The sequence below is a fragment of the Microtus ochrogaster genome, chromosome 24 (genome assembly GCF_000317375.1).
Source record: "Microtus ochrogaster isolate Prairie Vole_2 chromosome 24, MicOch1.0, whole genome shotgun sequence".
In the NCBI taxonomy this organism is placed as follows: Eukaryota; Metazoa; Chordata; class Mammalia; order Rodentia; family Cricetidae; genus Microtus; species Microtus ochrogaster.
In genome coordinates, this window is record NC_022024.1 from 14,142,102 (window position 1) to 14,160,555 (window position 18,454).

Genomic DNA, 18,454 nt, shown 5'->3' on the forward strand with positions numbered 1-18,454 from the left:
AAAAAAAGGTTCTCATTGGTAAGTTTCTTAACTGACATTTTTATTCCATGTTCTTTTCCCTAAAGTGTTAATTATCATTGATGATCTATATAAGAAACTAACAACAATTTAAAAGTTATAGATCCATAACCCCAACATTGAGGACATTCCATCCAGGGAAAAGTGAAGAATGCAATTTACAAAGAATGCATATAGAACAGGAAGACATAAACACCATATTTAGAAGAAAATGTTCTGAATGTTTATTGTACCAAAAGAAGTGTTTAGACTACTACGTCTTCATTTTGTGACACAAAATATGCTTTTAAATTTTGTCTAAAAAATATTGAATTGTCCTTGAGTTCTTCATGACAGTCTAAAAAAAATATTTCTACATTCCAATATTTTCTACATTTTGCTGTTTATATATAAGTAACATTTGTATACAGGTAATATGACAGTCAAAATGAAAAATATGGTATATTTTTTGCCACTTAAAAAAGAGTAGTATGTAATTATGGAGACAAAAATATACCTGACAAATCTCTTTAAACGAACACTGTGAGGTAAACACTAACTGCTCAAAGTATAGTGCACAGAAACACCTATAATCATACTGATTATGACACTGTTTTGTATATATGTTAATATTTTTGTATGTCTCAAAGAATCTGCACAATTTCAGCCTTGATCTGAATCCCAAGTCATTACATACATTGGCAACTATATTCTAGGAAAAGATCATAAGAAACTTGAGAAAGGATAGGAAACTTGATTACTATATACAAGTCCTCACACAGTTTAATGAAGGTGACTTTTCTATTAAGGCTAATTTTTTATTACTTTTCTAAAACCTAAGCATAAGGAGTAACACAAAGAGCCTGTCTTTATAAACATTTGGACAAGTAGACACGCACTTGTGCTTACAAACACATATCTGCATCTGTTTCTAAGTAGGACTTCCCAGACTCAACATTTTTGGAAAAAAAATAAAAAGAATCATAGAAAAGTATACTACAAGATGAACACATTTTATATAAAATTCACCCTTTCTATAAAATATTTGGTGCCGATAGGTTTGTGCATTATTAAAGACTAAATTCCCCATGGAGTACATAAGATGCTAACAAAATCTTCATCATCTGTTATTCCTATACTTAGGCCTTCATAGTAATCTTCAAATTCTCCATATGAAACTTCATCAGACTTGCTGCAGGCTTCTCTTAATGTCTCTAGAAAAGATGATTTGATTTCCTCCTCCGTTGAATGCCCTGCAGGAAGAGGAATAACTGTGAAATATTTTCCCTAAAAGTTCAGCAAAATGATGGATGATAATAAAGGGATACTTATTCATCTTATGAAATAATTTCAATAATTTCAAGTTGTATGCCAAACATTAACCAGAATTCATTTCTCCCACAATCTGCCTCTCTGTTCCTCCTCTTTCTTTCATAGATTGATCTATTCTCAAGCTTTTAGTACAGAAAAAAAGTTTTATAATAGTACACAGATTTAAAGATAAAAAGTCACAGAAAATGGTCAGATAATATCCAAAATTAAAACAAATAAAAGAATGTATTAACAAAGCAAAAATGTGGCAGTAGGTAATTGATCATCTTTAAAATGATCTTTAAAATATTTTCAAGTCAGAGGGCTGGGAAGATGACTCAGTGATCAAGGATGCTTGCTGCTCTTCCAGTGAACCCAAGCTTGGCCTCCAGCACCCACATTGCATGGCTCACTGTGGCCTGTAACTCCAGCTCTGTGGAATGGGACACCATCATCTAGCCTCAGTACGTACACATACCCACACACACGAATACAAATGCACACACACACATGTAAAAATAAGTTCAAGAAAAATATGTTGCTGTCATTTAAAAACATGCATGACAAATAGGTGATCATTTTATTAAAATGAAAAAAAGTTATGCAAAGATTATACTAGATAATAAAGTAGATTTGTGATTGTTAGTCAAAGCTAAATCTAACCAACATCTAATGTATAAGGAAACATAAATTTTCTAATTAAAACAAGTTTTACTTAAATTTATGCTTCAAATATCAAGAATTGTATAACTTCTTAAAACCTCCCACCTAGGAAATACCCGTCTCCCATTATCCGTGACAGGGTTTGTTTTGCTTGCTCTAACAGACTAGAAAGAGTTACGAAATTATGAAAGCATTTTTCCTCTAACAAATTACTTAAGAAAGTAAGAAATAGAGTATTTTTTTATAACTTAAACTGTGAAGCCAAGCATGCGGGAGGCAGAAACAGAGGGAAGCCATGAGCAAGAGACCATCCTGGTATACGTGGCAAGATCCTGTCTCAAAATAAAGAAGAAGGAGAATGGGGAGAAAGAAGAGGAAAAGAAAGAGGAGTACGGGGAGAAATAGACAACCTTTATCACAGAAATTGTTATGAATGTGTCATTAGATGCACGTAAATAATTAGAAATTAAAAGTCCACCAATAGAAGAATGTCTGTACACATTGCAATGTGCTTATTATTAAGTGGATAATATGTGGCAAATAAAACTAAGATGTCTCAATGTGGATTTACATGGGAATAGCTCCAAAACACACTGATCAGTCAAAAGCAAATTATAGGACAGTAACTCTAATGCAGCTTTCAAGTCAGAAAAAAAATCTGCAAACTGTTAGCAGATTATGAAAACTCAAAGAGTAAGGGGTGAGAGATATGTTACAGGGCTACAAGGTTTACTCTTTTGAAGACAAAAAAAATTAAATTAAGGTAGTTTTTGTGGCCAAACACTGTGCTAAGGTGTAGTCATAAATCAACTACACAAAAGAGTAAGAACTATAATAGGAAATGAGGCTTTAAACTGCTTTAAGAAATTCAGTATGCCCTCCTCCTGTTTTTGAGGCAAAGTCTCAGTACATGGCCCCATGTGCCCTCAAATTTGCACATCTTTCCTCTTCCTAAGTGCTGTGTTCAGCCACACTAGGCTGGATTTTGACAGATTCATAGGTGCCATTGTGTATGTAATTCCACCCCTAGATCAGACGCAAACCCTCCTCAATCCTCAAGGATGAATAACTGTATCAAAAGATGCAGTAGTTCTACAAGGGAGCCTAACAGAAGTTTTACCAAATCTCTTTTAAACCCCAATTCCTTACCTTCCAAACAAGAAACGAGAGTTCTAGCTTGATTATAACTGTCAAAGAAATCAATAAGTACAGACGAGAGAAGGGAAAATGACTCTAAAATCATTGCCTCAAACAAAATTTGTTTTATTTCCTTCCTGAATCCAGCTGATGCTTTGGATTAGTGTAGTTTGAAGAAGACGCTTTTATTAAGAAGCACGGTAAAAACAAATGTATCTGGTATGTGATAGTTACCTGAAATCACATGTGGATGCTTCCTGGCACAGTAACACTTCCTTATGTCTATCACAGACACAATACCAGTTTTGTTGAAATCCAGTTTCATGAAGGCCTAAAGAAAGACAGGGTTTCTCTTTGTGAAATCGTTAGGTATGAGGAGCAATTGTGCAGCTGCTTGTTTCTGAACTGTAAACAAGACATTTTGAAGGAATTAAACAGGTGCTAGATTAAACAAAGAGGAAGGAGACTAAACCAAAAACTGGGAATGCCTCATTCAAGCATTTCATGTGGTCACTGTTGAGCATCCTGACCTGCAGAAAACAGTCGATCCCACTCTCCTGCAGGGAACCAAAGAGTTGGGTCAAAGCCCTTGGCAACTTCCAGCGCCAGGACTCATGAAATTGACAAATTACCAAAACAAAGAGCTAGGAAGTTATGTGAAGTTTTGTTTGATTGCTAGCTCAAAAGTGAAGCTACAAACTCAGTATCAAAAGAATCAATGAACAGATGAAACATTTATTTCTCAAAACATAACACTGACTTTCCGATTTCTGGTTCACTTACTGTCTTTCCAACCCAATGCAACTCTACATACTAAAAATACTAAGAGAGAAACAAGATACACAGACTCTCCAATCTATCCAAAGCAGCAGCCTGTGTTTGCCAGGAGTTAAAACCAGACGCATCCTCATCACTCACAATATTTAATTCACGGCAACCTTGTACCAGCTCTAGATTCAATTGTGCCCCAAATTCCTTTCCTGAATTTTAATACTTAGATGCCCCAGAATAGGACTGTATGAGGAAGTGGGGTCCTTAAGGAAGTAATTAAGAGAAAATAGAATCATTGGGGTAGGCCCTAGTCCAGGATGACTGGTAATCGTTTAACAAAAGACAGTACAATGCACGGGAGGCAGCCATGGAAAAACAGTGGTACAGCCACAGAGAGGCCTCAGAGGAAGCCAAGCGTGCCCACCCATCTTTGATTTCTATTCTACAAACTACAAGAAAGCAATTTGATAGACCAGTCTGATACTCAAAATTATCACCATGGTATTGAAAGAACAATTAAGTACTAAGTAATAGTATAATTTTTATTTTAAAACTTGGGGATCTGTGTATATGTGATGTATGTATAACGTGTGCATGTATGTGCGTGTGCAACACAAACATGCAGGGGGTCAGTCCTTTTACGGCACCTTGTTTGAGACAGGGTCTCTTTGTTGTTAGGTAATGCATGTCCAGGCTAGTCAACTGTGAGCCGCATGGGATTTCCTACCTGTGCCTCTTGTCCTGTCGTAAGAGTACTTGGATTACAGACATGTGTTACAACCTCTACATTTACACAAGAACTGAGAGTTTGAACTCAGGTCCTTACACTTGCACTAGAGACACTTTACTCAATGATCTATGTCTACAGCTCCAGGACTTACTCCAACTTAATAATGATCTTTGTTATTTTCCTTTTAACACTTTACATGCATCTCAGGAAAACCAGAGGAACACGTTCAGTCATCATCATAAAGGAAGGCTGAGCTCTGACACCGAAATAGTTGGGATTGCTAAGAATGTAAGCATCAGATGCAATCTCTCTACTAGCTCTGAGGAACAGCCAGCGAGGCTTAGGATTGGACACAGGAATATAGCTGGATAGCTAGTAATGGACAATACTAATAATTTATAAAGACAATTCAATTTAAGATTTTATTTTTCTTTCATCAACTCTTTTCTAGGACATATGATTTTGTTTTATTCTAGGTAGAATTGTACATATATAAGCTTGCTTACTTTAACTCTTACTAAACCCATCTAAAATGATATAATATGTTTTAAATGATGACCCATTAAAGATGCTAAACAATGGACCTAACAGTCTAATAAATGTAATAGTTTGAGGTCAGGTAACAGTTACCTTGCGAACAAATGATTTCCTATATTCATTCATTTCACCAAAAATGGCACGTTTGAATTCTCCATAATCAACCTTGTTCTTGCTGGGGCCATTGCCTTGCAGAATCAGCCAGGAAGACTCAAAATCCTAGAAATGCCCACAGAAAAATGCCATCACATGTTTTAGTTATGAAATTCACAGATCAGAGTCATTTTTTTTAATGTTGTCTATAACCCTACACAAGGTAACCTACTTCGGAAAAAAATTCAAAAAGTTACAGATAAACCTAGTAAATCAACTGTGGAAGGAATTCTGGGGTGAACACTTAAGCGAGGTTCAGGGCCTGTTCTGAATGACTGATAACTCACAATATATGCTTTTAAAAAGTATGTTATTTGAGGGCAAAGAACTACTGAGGGTTGGACCTAGGACCTCTTGCATACCATCAATCACTGGTCTACATTCTTAAGAATCTTATCATAATTTTTTGCTGATAAATAATAGCATATATTAGTAGCCTAACATGATATCTCAGTGTACATATACACTGCAGAAAGAACAAGTCAGGCTAAATATTATCTCTGACACTGCAGATATTTAGTATTTTTTGTAAGAATATTTAAAATCTGTTTTAGCTATCTTTAAACATGCAGTACATTATTCGTGATACTATTCACCAGGCTGTGCAATAGACAAAATTCATCCTCTTATTAAAATGCTAATTCATGTCATCGGGTCAACCTCTTCCTTCCTCTCTATACATTGCACGCCCCACCATTTACCTTTCACTGTCTTTTCATATAAAGTACAATGGTTGCTGTGTACTTGGTTTGGAATCATTTTGTTCTCCATTTTTAACTTATATCTGTGACAATTTGAAAGCCTATTCAGGTTCTGAAATGCTGAGACTATTCATGGAGTTTCATCTGGTCTTGGGAGCATAGAAGGTTTGAATGACTTCCAAAGTATTCCCCAATTTCCACTAACTAGCATAATTCTAACTAAACACATTATGTCAGTTTGTTCAGTGCCATTTCCAAGTGCTTCTCTGACAAAAGTGTTACTTAATACATCCTTCTATTCCGTGATCCTGGCAACAAAAAAAATTATAGCATTCCTTTACCGAACCTCAGATATATTCTCAATGTTTTTAGCAAACTTTAAATGAGAGTGTTACTAAAACACTCACCTTGGCAAATAAATACTCAAAAATTATTCTCTTCCACTTCCTAGTGTTTTCAAATAAAACGGTAATTAGAAAACTAAGGTTCAAATTGCCCCATCCCCCAGCAGCCAATTATCTACACAGTTTTTACATGTAAAAATGTCTCATACATTACCAAGAAAATATGTGTATGTGAGGTTGAGTTAAAACTGAGTCTAAGTTTAACTTTTACAAATCATGAATACAATGGACAGGAGACAAATGTGTTCACTTAACTCAAAGAATTGCAGATTTAAAGGGGCCTCTAAAGGCTCAGAAAAAAATGTCTTCAAGAATTAAGAAGTGTAACTTAAGTGACAAAAAATGCGAATGACTAAGTCTACACAATGTTCAGAATGGAAGCTAATCCAGATGGACTTTTAACTTCACTGGGAGTATTTCTATATAAACTTGGTTCATTGTGGAGCATATCACTTTTTATTTAAAATCAGAGAGAATGGCTCTTTCTTTTCACAAACAGGTTCTATCTACTTCTACAGTGAGACCCGGCCTCACCTCCCTCTGCATGTACCTAAGACTGCACAAGCACCATGGACTCTAACATCAGAATGAGGAGTGTGTAGGAAGTGGGCCCCTGCAGCTTGGGACAGAGCCACAGTTCATGCCTGGAACATACTTCTCCTTTCTACAAAATGATCATTGTCTGAGCCATGCTCACTCTTCATGAAGATCTGCTCTTGGCTCTCTTCTAGCCTTCAATTTAAATGCTTTCTTTCATAAATTGCCTTGATCATGGATTTTTGTCACAGCCACTAGAAAAGCAACTAAGAAGTCTCGGGTAACTACAGTATTATTCACAAGTTGTAAATATGTCATAAACAATTACAGAAGCATCGAAGTAATACAGTACTTTCCCATATACACAGGACCAGATTATCTGGACACCAGTCCTCTATCAGTTATAGATTACTTGTTTGTTTAACAAAAATATACCACAGATTTCTAATTTTTTATCATTGTTTTATTTTTCTACCTATGAATGTAAGTTGTGGAGGTGAATGGCCCCTGAGTTGTTATCACTAGACAGGCAGCAAGATTTAATGTCATCATCACAACCAACTAAAAGACAATTATGTCACAGCACTGACATACAGTATCACACCGACACAGAATTTTATACTTGATGAAGTGAATCCCCATGTAATTTTTTATTTGCACTCCCATGCCTCCCTAAATATGGCTATTGTCTCAGAGCTGCTCAGGCAAAGCCTTCAGTGACAGTCAAAACACTTGTGTAAGACTACACAACTAAGTGGCTCTCTTTTCTGGATAGTTACATGGAGTAAATACAGAAGACTTTTGAAAAATTTAAATTTTTGTGCTTTATATTAACAAAGATACATTATGGTGACTTGTATTTCTCATCATTAATAAATATTGTATATGCTGGGGCCATGACACAGTCGTCAGAGTGCTTACATAATTACAGAAATATAGATCATGTGGAAAGATCATTTTTAGCAAAAGAGAAAAATGCAAGAGAATCTTGTATACGAAATGCTTGATCTGAATCACTCATAAACTTGTAACATACAAGCAAAATTTCCCAGTAGAGAACACAAGGCGTTCGTGTACCGCATTTAATTTCTCCCACTCTTCTATCTACTTGCTCAAGCTATAAACTATTGGTTCCATGCTTGCTATGCTAGGTTCAGTTCAATGTCCTAAAGAAAGATCAGGAGCAGGAGTCACCCTGGTCCCCACCTGGATGGGATGTGCCATTTTACTTACAGGCAGCTACAAAGAGCCGTGAAGAAAACAAAATGGAAGTTGCTATAAAATGGATTGGAGATCAGATGGCAGATCTCTTCTGTAAAGAAAACTGTGGCCTAAATGATGAGAAAAAAAATCTAGCACACACATATCTAGTGCAAGACTGTTCACATCAGAATGAGGAGTGTGTAGGAAGTGGGCCCCTGCGGCTTGGGGTAGAGCCACAGTTCATGCCTGGAACATACTTCTCCTTTCTACAAAATGATCATTGTCTGAGCCATGCTCACTCTTCATGAAGATCTGCTCTTGGCTCTCTTCTCTACCCCATCCATTCATTCTTCCTCATTATTCAAAGCCCAACCTGGAAGCATCCTCCTCCGGGGGTCTTGCCTTGGTCTTTCCCTCTCCTTCCTGCTGGCTTGGCTTGGAACTGAGTACCACCTGCGTTCCCAAAGCATCCTCGATTTGATGCACCTATTATTAATCATTTTCCTCATTTAAAGGTTACGAGAGTGGACAGTATGTCATCTCAGAGGTTAGCACATGCCTGGCTGTTAAACACTTCACAAACAATAAGGGACAAAAAGTCAAAATTCATAAAAAAAAAAAATCAGTGGGAGTTGTGTTAACATTGATGGCAAAGCATTAAAAAAGGAAACAAATGAGCTATTGGAATTTTATTAGAAAAGTGAAAACAGCCGTGCAGTTTTGGTTTATTCTCAGTTAAAACTTAAGATAGGATATATGTAAATTTAAGATGGCAATAATAAATTTAAAATTTATGATGACACATATTATTTTTGCAAACTTCCTAAATAAAATAATACTTTAAAATATCATCCAGACTAAATTATAAAGATGTAACTTCAGAAAAACAGTTGAGTGATGTGTTAATAAATTAGCAAAACGTGTCTTAAAAAAAAAAAAAAAGAATGCACCCACAATAGAAAGTAATGTAAGGTACATACCTGTTCAGATACTTCTAAGTGGAAGGTTTTCAGAGCTTGCTGAAATTCTGCCTTTTCTAAAAGCCCACTGCCTTCCTTGTCCAAGTGTTGGAAGTGTTTTCCCAATCCAGTCAAAATCCGGACACCTCTCTTGTGTAGCTGTTCCTTTAGTTTATCTGTTTAATAAACAGAGACGTGGAAACTATTGCTTCTGTGAACAAAGCTATCAAAATGCAGTTGTTTCTCGTTTAATAAAGCAAGTTAATAATAATGAAAATAAGGAACTTTGATATTCAATGAAAACTTTAAATTGGACTGAAAAGGGACTTTGGAAAGAAGAATGTTTTAGTAAAGACAATGCCAGTACAACTATATGTTCATAATCTGCCAAGACTACAGCACCACCATGTGGTGAAACTGTTACATTTTACATACAGATAAAATTGTCTTTACTCAGAATAATCTAAATGTTACAAATGAAATTCTAGTTTCTCTTGTTTAGACCCCTTTATCTAACTGCCCCATATCCTCACTGTCTTCCTTATTTCTTTATTTACACCAACTGAATTACAAAATTGATGCCAGGCAAATCACACACACATGCACATACACACACACACACCCGCACACATACACACATGCACACATGTGCGACATATACACACACATGCACGCACACACACACAAGTGCATATGCACATATACATGCACACAAATGTACACACACGCACACATACATACATGCACGCGCACAAATGTACACGCACATGCACACATGTGCGACATATACACACACATGCACGCACACACACAAGTGCATATGCACATATACATGCACACAAATGTACACACATGCACACATGCACACATGCACTCACATACACCCATGTGCACACACAACAGCTCAGAAATTTTTAAGTAGTTTGAAAGTTTCAAACTGGATCATGATGCGCATCTAGGTTTTGGAGTACTAGGCTGTCCACACATATTCACAATAACCATTATTTTCCCAGAAATTCTTAGAGGTTACATGTTCTGGCTCCTAAATTCTCCATGTAGCACAGCTATTTCATTTGATGCCATCTGTATCCTATTACAATGAATACACTAGAAAAAAAGAAAAGAAAAAGTGTCTCTTGCCTCAGTAGTGACAAAAATTGTCTATGACAGAGCAGTCGGGGAAGAAATGGTGAAGGAAGAGCTGCAAAGAATCGACACAAAGTTGCACATCTACTGGACAGCCAGATCTGTTCACAGACATCAGAACCCATTCTGTAGATCATGACCTGGAGACATACAGTCAGGCACTGAACCAGGAGTCCCTTTAGGATGCCATCTGAGGCATAAAACTGGCATATAGTGGTTCATGCCCGTAATCCATGAGCTCTGGAGTGAAGGTGAGAGGATTGCCATGAGTTCCGGGCCAGCCCGGTCTGCAGTGAATAAGTGAGTACCAATTTACCACCTAAGCTACAGTGTGAGCCTATGTGTATGTGTGTGTGTGTCTGTGTTTCTGTGTGTGTCTATACATATATGTATAGTATTTCATACTTTATTTAGCTTATGATTAAAACCATAGTATCTAATATTTCTAAAATTACTGTTATAATACACATGCTTTTTATTTTGTATCATTAATACAGAAAAATCATGAAAATATTTTAATAGCTATTTTATTAGTCATATATTTGCATGACAAGATATATTTTATTAACTATTTACAATTTTTTTTGTCTGTGTGGGGTACATGTACACATGCTTATGGGTGATCACAGAGACCAAAAGAGGGCATGAGATCTCCCAGAGATGGAGCTACAGAAGGTTGTGAGCTACTCAATGTGGGTGTTGTGAACCAAACTAAGGTCCTCTAGAGTAGCAACAAGGTCTTCTCTTTGCTTAGTCATCTGCCTAACCCCATAAAAAATATTATATATTACATATAATGAAAAGATATACTATTTTTAGAATATATATACTTTCTAAGAAATAAGAATTATAAATTAAAGTCTATAAAACGTGGAAGTGATAAAAATGCTGTTTGAACTGATAACATGGAAACTAGTTGAGAATTATAAACAGTATTTGAGAGTGGAGAAGAACACAGCATACCCTGGATGGCCAGCAGCACCTGACGATCCTGTGCCTCCTGACTGGCTGTGTCTTCCTCGTGTTCCACAGAGGCAGTTCTGCAATGAGAACAGACGCTCTAAGCCGTGTTTCCCCACTCCAAAGATGCTCTCAGCAGACCTGGAGGAGTACAAGCTAGAGGAAATCCCACCTCTGTCCACTGCTATTGGTTTTATGGAGAATTAAGTCCAGAGCTATGAACGGGCCACAATCTCTGAAGACATTAGCGTTTACAACTGCTTTAACGTTTTCAAATACTTAACTGTAACTTCATTTTAAAAGCAGTTATAGCTTGCAAAGTATAAACTGTAAAAACACTTTTATAGGCATGAAAGTACAATAATAAGTGACAAATATTCTTACAACTAGACTGTAGACAGTGTTCTCTTATATATACAATACAACAATTATTACCATTTTGATTGTATGTAGGGTCAAGAAAACATTCAACAAGAAGAGTGTGTATTTCTATTACTTAAAATAACCCTTAATGTCATTGTTCGTTCGTAGCATTTTTTCACTATCTAGTCAATCAATTAATAGCATCACCATAGGGGCCATAGCTTTTCAGTGATCAAAGGCATCACACCAACCATGCAGGAAATAAGTTTTAATGTTGGTCTGACACCCTGTCTTTGAAAGCACAACTTTGATAGCATTTAGTAAAATAGCCAAAACAAATGATCAAATTATGCATACTATAAATAAAACAATTATAATTTTACTGGTCATAACTGTTTCCAAACATGGAAGTGAATTTGATTATAATACAGAACATAAAGTAGATATATGCAGCTATTATTTGTAGATATAAACCTTAACTTTAGTAGGAGTATTTTGTGATGGGAACACAAACTATAGTGATTTCACTTATTTTCAAAATGACAAATGCATTTGACTTACTTCAGAGAACTCAAAGCTATCTGATCAATATTTGTAATTCGAAGTCTAAATAATGTATTTTCTTTTATGCTCTTTGGAAGGCTGGGATGATCACAGCTCAAAAATGTCAAAGTTGCACCCTGAGGAAATGAACAAACAGATTTTTTAAAGCTAGAAGGTATCCAAAGGTAAAATACAACTCATTCTGATTGAAGGGATTTAATTTTTTATTATAATTGCCTTAGGATATTCTATTAGTAACCAAAATATAGTAGATTTGAAGAATAGTTAAGGACTACATGGTTCCAGCTAATACTATAGAAACATGAGCTAATTAAAAATAACCTAAAACAGTATACTTACTCCTATATAATAATCCACCTGAATAAGGGAGAATTCATATATTAAATAAGAACCACAGAAAATATTACGTGAACTCCACTGAATGTGTGGCCATCCCTGTGGTGGTTAGTTCTGTCAACATGACATAAAGCATAATTGTTGCAAATTAGATTGGTACGATAAACAACCAGGCCAGCTCAAGAATAACAATTATATTTTAATGGTTATAAGGGGAAACTCAAGCTATAAGAGTGGGAGGTCTGACTTTCTATCTGTCTGGTGGGAGCAGCACAGAGAGAGAAAGAGAGAGAGAGAGAGAGAGAGAGAGAGAGAGAGAGAGAGAGAGAGAGAACACCTGGGTCCTCATAGTTTTTCTTCCTGGGCTCCAGGTAGCCACTCCTTAACTAGATGTGATTGGTAGACAGAGCTTCCCCATCACATAGTCACCTTGGTAAGGAGTCTCAAAGCAAGACTACCTTAGGCTGAACAATGAGCACGGATGGCAGGGGAAACTATCTTGTTAACATTGAGTTGGGAAGACCCATCCACTGTGGGTGTTATCATTCCCTAGACAGGGGATCCTGGATGTCTAGGACTGGAGAAAGTAAGCTGAGCAAATCACACTTGCCTTGCCAGTGCATTGCTCTCTGCGCCTGGCTGTGGACGTGACATGACAGATTGCTTCAATTCCCTGCCACCTGTGATTTTCCTGTGATGATGACTGTAAACTGGAATTGTGAGCCAAGTAAACCTTCTCTCCCTTCTGTTGCTTTTATCATGGTATTTCATCACAGCTACAGCCAGGGGAAAAAACATAAGACAATCCCCAAGCCAGACCTCTTGGTTCACAGAAAGATGCTGTGTAGAATAGGGAACTCTGGGGGAGCAGAGAAAAATGTAAAGCTCAATAAAAATCAATTAAAAAAAAAAGAACAGGGAACTCTGGTAGACTGATTGTACTCTTTTGCTTGGTCTTTGAATGATAGACATTACAAAACCAACTTTTAACCTGATTAGAGCATCACTGTTTCAATGACAAAATTCCTACCAAAAATTCTTAACCCAAACAACAGAATTACTGTACCAATTTTAGAATTGCTCTCCTATACCTGTGACCAATGTAAGGGCAAATGCAAACTCAATAAAAGAGGTTTCATTCTTCCTACGAAGAAAAATAAGAAAAAAAAAAGGATAAAGGGGCTGTTTTCTTTTCCTCCTTCTTGGAAGAGTTCCTTTAGAAAATTAATAATTCCCATAGGCACTTTCTTCTCCATTTGAGGTATATATAACTTCTTTTGGAAGTTAGATATCTATTGTTAGATTTTTGGCCAAGGAATGTCTTCCCACAGAACCAGAAACCATTCTAGGAAAGGTAAATATCAAGGGAGAGACAACACACAAAAGCTGCTGCTGTATACAAATCTGCTGAGACAACCTTTCAAAACGTATGCTCTAAATACAAAGTGGGGTAACTCTTCCTCCTTCCTCCCTTGCTTCTTGCCTCTTTTCCTCCCTTTCTCCATTCCTGACTCCTTCCTACTCTGCTTCCTTTTCGCTTTCATGGGATAAAAGAAGGAAATGAATTCCCACATTTGGTTCACATGGCGGGAGGGTAAGCATAGATCAGCAACTCCACCAGACTGCAACAACAGCTCAGAAATGGTAGCTACTGCTGTCACCTCCAATAGACAGTAGGCATGTCATTTTCAAATTGCACAAAAAGGATCCAAACTTTCTTTCTCTTGACATCAAGAGACAAGTGTTAACATCATGGGCATTGAGCATTTACTGCGTGATTAAGATATTTAGCGTTTCTTCCTCCTTCACTCCTTCCGGACTTGGTCATCACATCTTGGTGCTTATATCCTCTATGGATTTGTTTTCTAACATCCTTTGTAGCCACTGTCACTTGCTTATCAAGGTTGCTATATTTGGTTGGAATCCAGTCACAGAGTGGGGATGAAAGAAAGGAGACTTGGACTGGGAAGATTGATCAGTTGGCAGAGGATTTAATCTTGCAAGCAAGAGGAAACGGATTAAATTCCAGAATCCATGTAAAAATTCAGGATTGGCAGCACACGCACAAACACACACACACACACACACACACACACACACACACACACACACACCATGAGTTCTCTCCTACTTTTTCCTTCCAATCCATGCCTGCCTTATGTGCCTGGTCTTGAAACCATCCCACACATTGAAATCAGAAAACGATTTCAAGAGTAAAATCTGATCATATAGCCTCTCCATTCTACCAACATCCTCTTTTCAGTGACTTCTTGATATATTACATGTCACTCTTTAATATTAGCCCACTTTTTATTTAGTTGTGGGGGAGTATGGATGCTCCTGTGTGGGAGTCAGAGAACATTCTTAAGTAGCATACTGTATGTACTACCCACCCTTTTAATTTCTTAATAAGACCGGGTCTCTCTCTGGTCCAGAACTCACCAAGCAAACTAAGTTGTGTCCAGCCCATTAACCTAAGATTGACCTGTTTCCGACACCCCAACAATGAGATGTCAAGTCTTTAATTCAGCTCAGACAGCATTTCTTTCTAGGAAGTCTTACAGTTTATACAGTTGGGTCCAGTGTTTCTCCAGTCTGGCTCCTGTCTAACTGATTCCCATTATACTCCAGTGACCACAAAGCAAAGAATGGCTGGCTCTAAATTATCCAGCTTTCTACCTCTGGTGTTTAGAATGTGAGCATTTATGGGTATTATATGAATGATTGGTACAGAGAGTGTTTCATTGCAATTGTATGTGAATTTAATAATTTAAAAATTCAGCACACCGGGAAACACGGGAGAGTCACAAGAATAAAGGCTATCACAGTCACGGCTCCAGAGAAAAATCAAGCACCTCCTTAGCTGTACTACGGCTCCCAGTGCGTGCTACTGAGGTATCCACTTACCCAGAACAGGCCTCCTACAGAGAGTTTCAAAAGTACTAAGAGCCAAGCTCTCTTGGCAACAGTCTCCACTAAGGAACAGTGTGTGGATGTTTATAGAAAATAAATATTATGCTTACGATTATGATTGGGATTTGTCTGGGAAGCAGAACCTTCGTGGAAAACAACCATTCGCCATTCACACAAATGTCTCTGCTCGCGAAAATAAACTGGACCCGCACCCCCGCTCCACACCAGAGCGATGCACATAGTCCGACACAAGGCGCGAAGTGCCAGCGCACACTCAAACTTACAGTATAGAAGTCTCCCAGCCGGTACTGCTTTCCTTTTCTGCGTCCACACTGATGACTATAAATGCCTTTCTTAATGAAAGGAAGCACATTTGTTCTAGAAGTTAAACAACAACAGCGGCAACAAAATGAAGTCATCCCGTTCCTCTTGGAAAGCAGTTCTCTAGGGTTCTTAACAGTGTTTCAAAGCCTACCTGTTCTTCCCGAACTTTCGATATTCATACACGGTTAGGGACTGGTCGTGGGTAAAGAAAAACCCGATCAGTTCTCTGCAGGCATCGCGTCCATTTCTAGCAAAACGATGTCAATGATTTTAAAATACAGTGATTTTAAAATTAAATAGGAAACTAAGAGCATTCATCTCAAGCAGCACTTAAGGCTCTTGAATGGCAGTGAGTACGGGTCACACTGGTTTGTGGGAAACACACCACAGCTTGTGGAAAGCCCCGACTGAGATAGGTTTGGAACTGTCTATTATGAAAAGACATAAGCTGATAAAACATTAAGCTTGCAAAATTTACAAGACTGAGGTAAAAAAATTTAAAACGCCATCTTCTTTGTCATTGGCTCTATCAGCAATCTGTTAACTAAAACTAAATTAACCATCAGACATAAAAATTAACTTTTAAATGATTTAGAATCGTCTATTCATAATACACTAATTAATCCAACCTTTTCAAAACTCTTACTTTTAAATATTCTTACTTAAAATATTTATCTTACAGTGTCCTGTTTTATATAACAATAAAGCTATGGCTTAAATTTTTATAACCCCAAAACTCACATATTTCAGTATTAGTATAAATTTATCTAATCTTGACATTTCTATGAAAGAAGAGAATATATTATAAGTAAAAAAAATTGATAAAGTGGCAGTTACCTTGATAAGACCCTCCCATCAAATTCTACTTTCTGAGAAAGGTCATTCTCTGTTAATGTGGAGGTGGTTCTTATCCTGCCGAAATACATTGTGTAAGTCATTGTTTTAGAGCAATTGCAATTGATACAAACATCAAGTGCACAAAAGGGTCGTGGCAGGATTCTGAAAGGGCACAGATAAATGAAAATGAAAATTCAGAGTATGAATATATAAAGACACAGAAGACATTGCGCCCTGAGCTACGCCACTGTCTTCTCCTTCATTTCCTTTCTTTGCTATTACACCCTTACTATATAGTCTGTGCTAGCCTGGCATGTGCTGGGGCTACAGACCTGAGCCTGCCCTCCAGCTCAGAACCCATTTCTAACCCCGTTCTCGTGCCTTCCTCCCAGCATCGTGCTGGGTTTCTTACCACCTGCAATTGTGACCAACAAAAGCAGCCTTAACCTCACGCGAAAGATTCTTGTCCTTGTGAGATGGGAGGATGGGTAGAATTCCCTGCCTGTGAACAGTGAGGGGAGTAAGATGGCAGAATCTACAGCCCAGGGCTGTAGCACCATGAGCCGTATGACCAAAACAACATATGCCTACTTCCAAGTCACTACGTGACTACACCCTGAGCCCGAGCATTCAAACTGTCTGTAACAGCTGATTCTATCCCTCACCAGAAAATGGTGCGAAAGAGTGCTGGATGAATGAACCAAGCTCAGGCTTTGGGGTCTATCAACTGTATGTCTTCATTCTCTACACTGCTGTAGAGAATTGCTGACCTTCTAAAGATTCCTAGCCCTAAAAGTCTTTAAAATATGAAGCAAAACTAGAATGGACGCCCTTGGATACCCTATACTTAATTATGTCCTTTACCTTAAGGGATAAGAGTCAATGATAGCTAGGTGGGGGTGGCGCACACCTTTAATCCCAGCACTCAGGGAGGCAGAGGCAGGTGATTTGCTGTGAGTTCAAGGCCAGCCTGGTCTCCTAAGTGAGTTCCAGACAGTCAGAGATACACAGAGAAACCCTGTCTCAAAAAAGGAAGGAAGGAAGGAAGGAAGGAAGGAAGGAAGGAAGGAAGGAAGGAAGGAAGGAAGGTTAATGATGTACCATTACTGTTCATCTAGCTCTATGAAAACTGCAGGAATAATGAAATAGCAACGGTATAATAGTAAGAATGCAGACAGCAGTCACTGGAAACAGTTAAAGCTTTGGCCCTCTAACACCTCTAACACCCACAGAATAGAAGCTGGAGCTAGGAAACAAAAGTCTGCTAACTCAAAGAGAGATTGGGAACACAGGGAGGAGCCCTGAAGGCTGCAGCATCTCAATTCAGTGTAACCCACTGGAACTAATGAAGTCATAGAGCATTCGCTACATTCCTGGAATGATTTTAAATGCTGGGAAACGAGCAGCGGCAGCAGGACTGGCTGCCATTGACTGAGGACTTTGTAGAAACTAGTCACCATCAAATCACTTTAATATCCAGTGGTTTATTTAATGCTTGCAATAAAATTTAAAAATAAAATTGCTTGGTAAGTGCTACCATCCCTATTTAATAAACCTATTTATCGTGGAAGACAGGATAGGTCGTTGCTTACATGACAGATTTGGAAACAACCTTGCTCTTATCATTACAATTTATTATTTCTTAGTCATGAGCAAAGGTGAGAGAGGTGAGGTAATTGCAACAAGGAGCCTGGAGTCATTGCAAAAGGATATGAGCAAATACATATTTATATTATGAAATGCAGAGGGCCACATTAGGTTTGAGGTACCCTCTAAATAGCACACATGCTTCTCTATGTAAGTTCTGAATCTGTTCAAAAAGAAGAATTAAGCACATTGAACGCTAACTAAAGATAACTGTTTGACAACGTTGGTGGAAAGCATGGTTCAGGTATACAGCAACAACAG

General features: G+C 37.6%; 1 protein-coding gene across 1 annotated transcript in view; it reads right to left on the bottom strand.

Moving 5' to 3' along the window:
• Nucleotides 1–218: 218 nt before the first annotated feature.
• The window catches only part of Caps2 (calcyphosine 2), a 36,795-nt gene continuing 18,559 nt past the window's right edge, over nt 219–18,454 (bottom strand). Inside the window, exons 10-18 of the mRNA XM_005358064.3 lie at nt 16,547–16,621; nt 15,861–15,956; nt 15,670–15,763; nt 12,134–12,252; nt 11,213–11,289; nt 9,125–9,279; nt 5,240–5,365; nt 3,343–3,439; nt 219–1,250 (exon numbers count right to left, since the gene is read on the bottom strand). Coding sequence (XP_005358121.1) covers nt 1,075–1,250; nt 3,343–3,439; nt 5,240–5,365; nt 9,125–9,279; nt 11,213–11,289; nt 12,134–12,252; nt 15,670–15,763; nt 15,861–15,956; nt 16,547–16,621 — 1,015 coding nt within the window. The 3' untranslated portion in view covers nt 219–1,074. The remainder of the gene's footprint in view (nt 1,251–3,342; nt 3,440–5,239; nt 5,366–9,124; nt 9,280–11,212; nt 11,290–12,133; nt 12,253–15,669; nt 15,764–15,860; nt 15,957–16,546; nt 16,622–18,454) is intronic.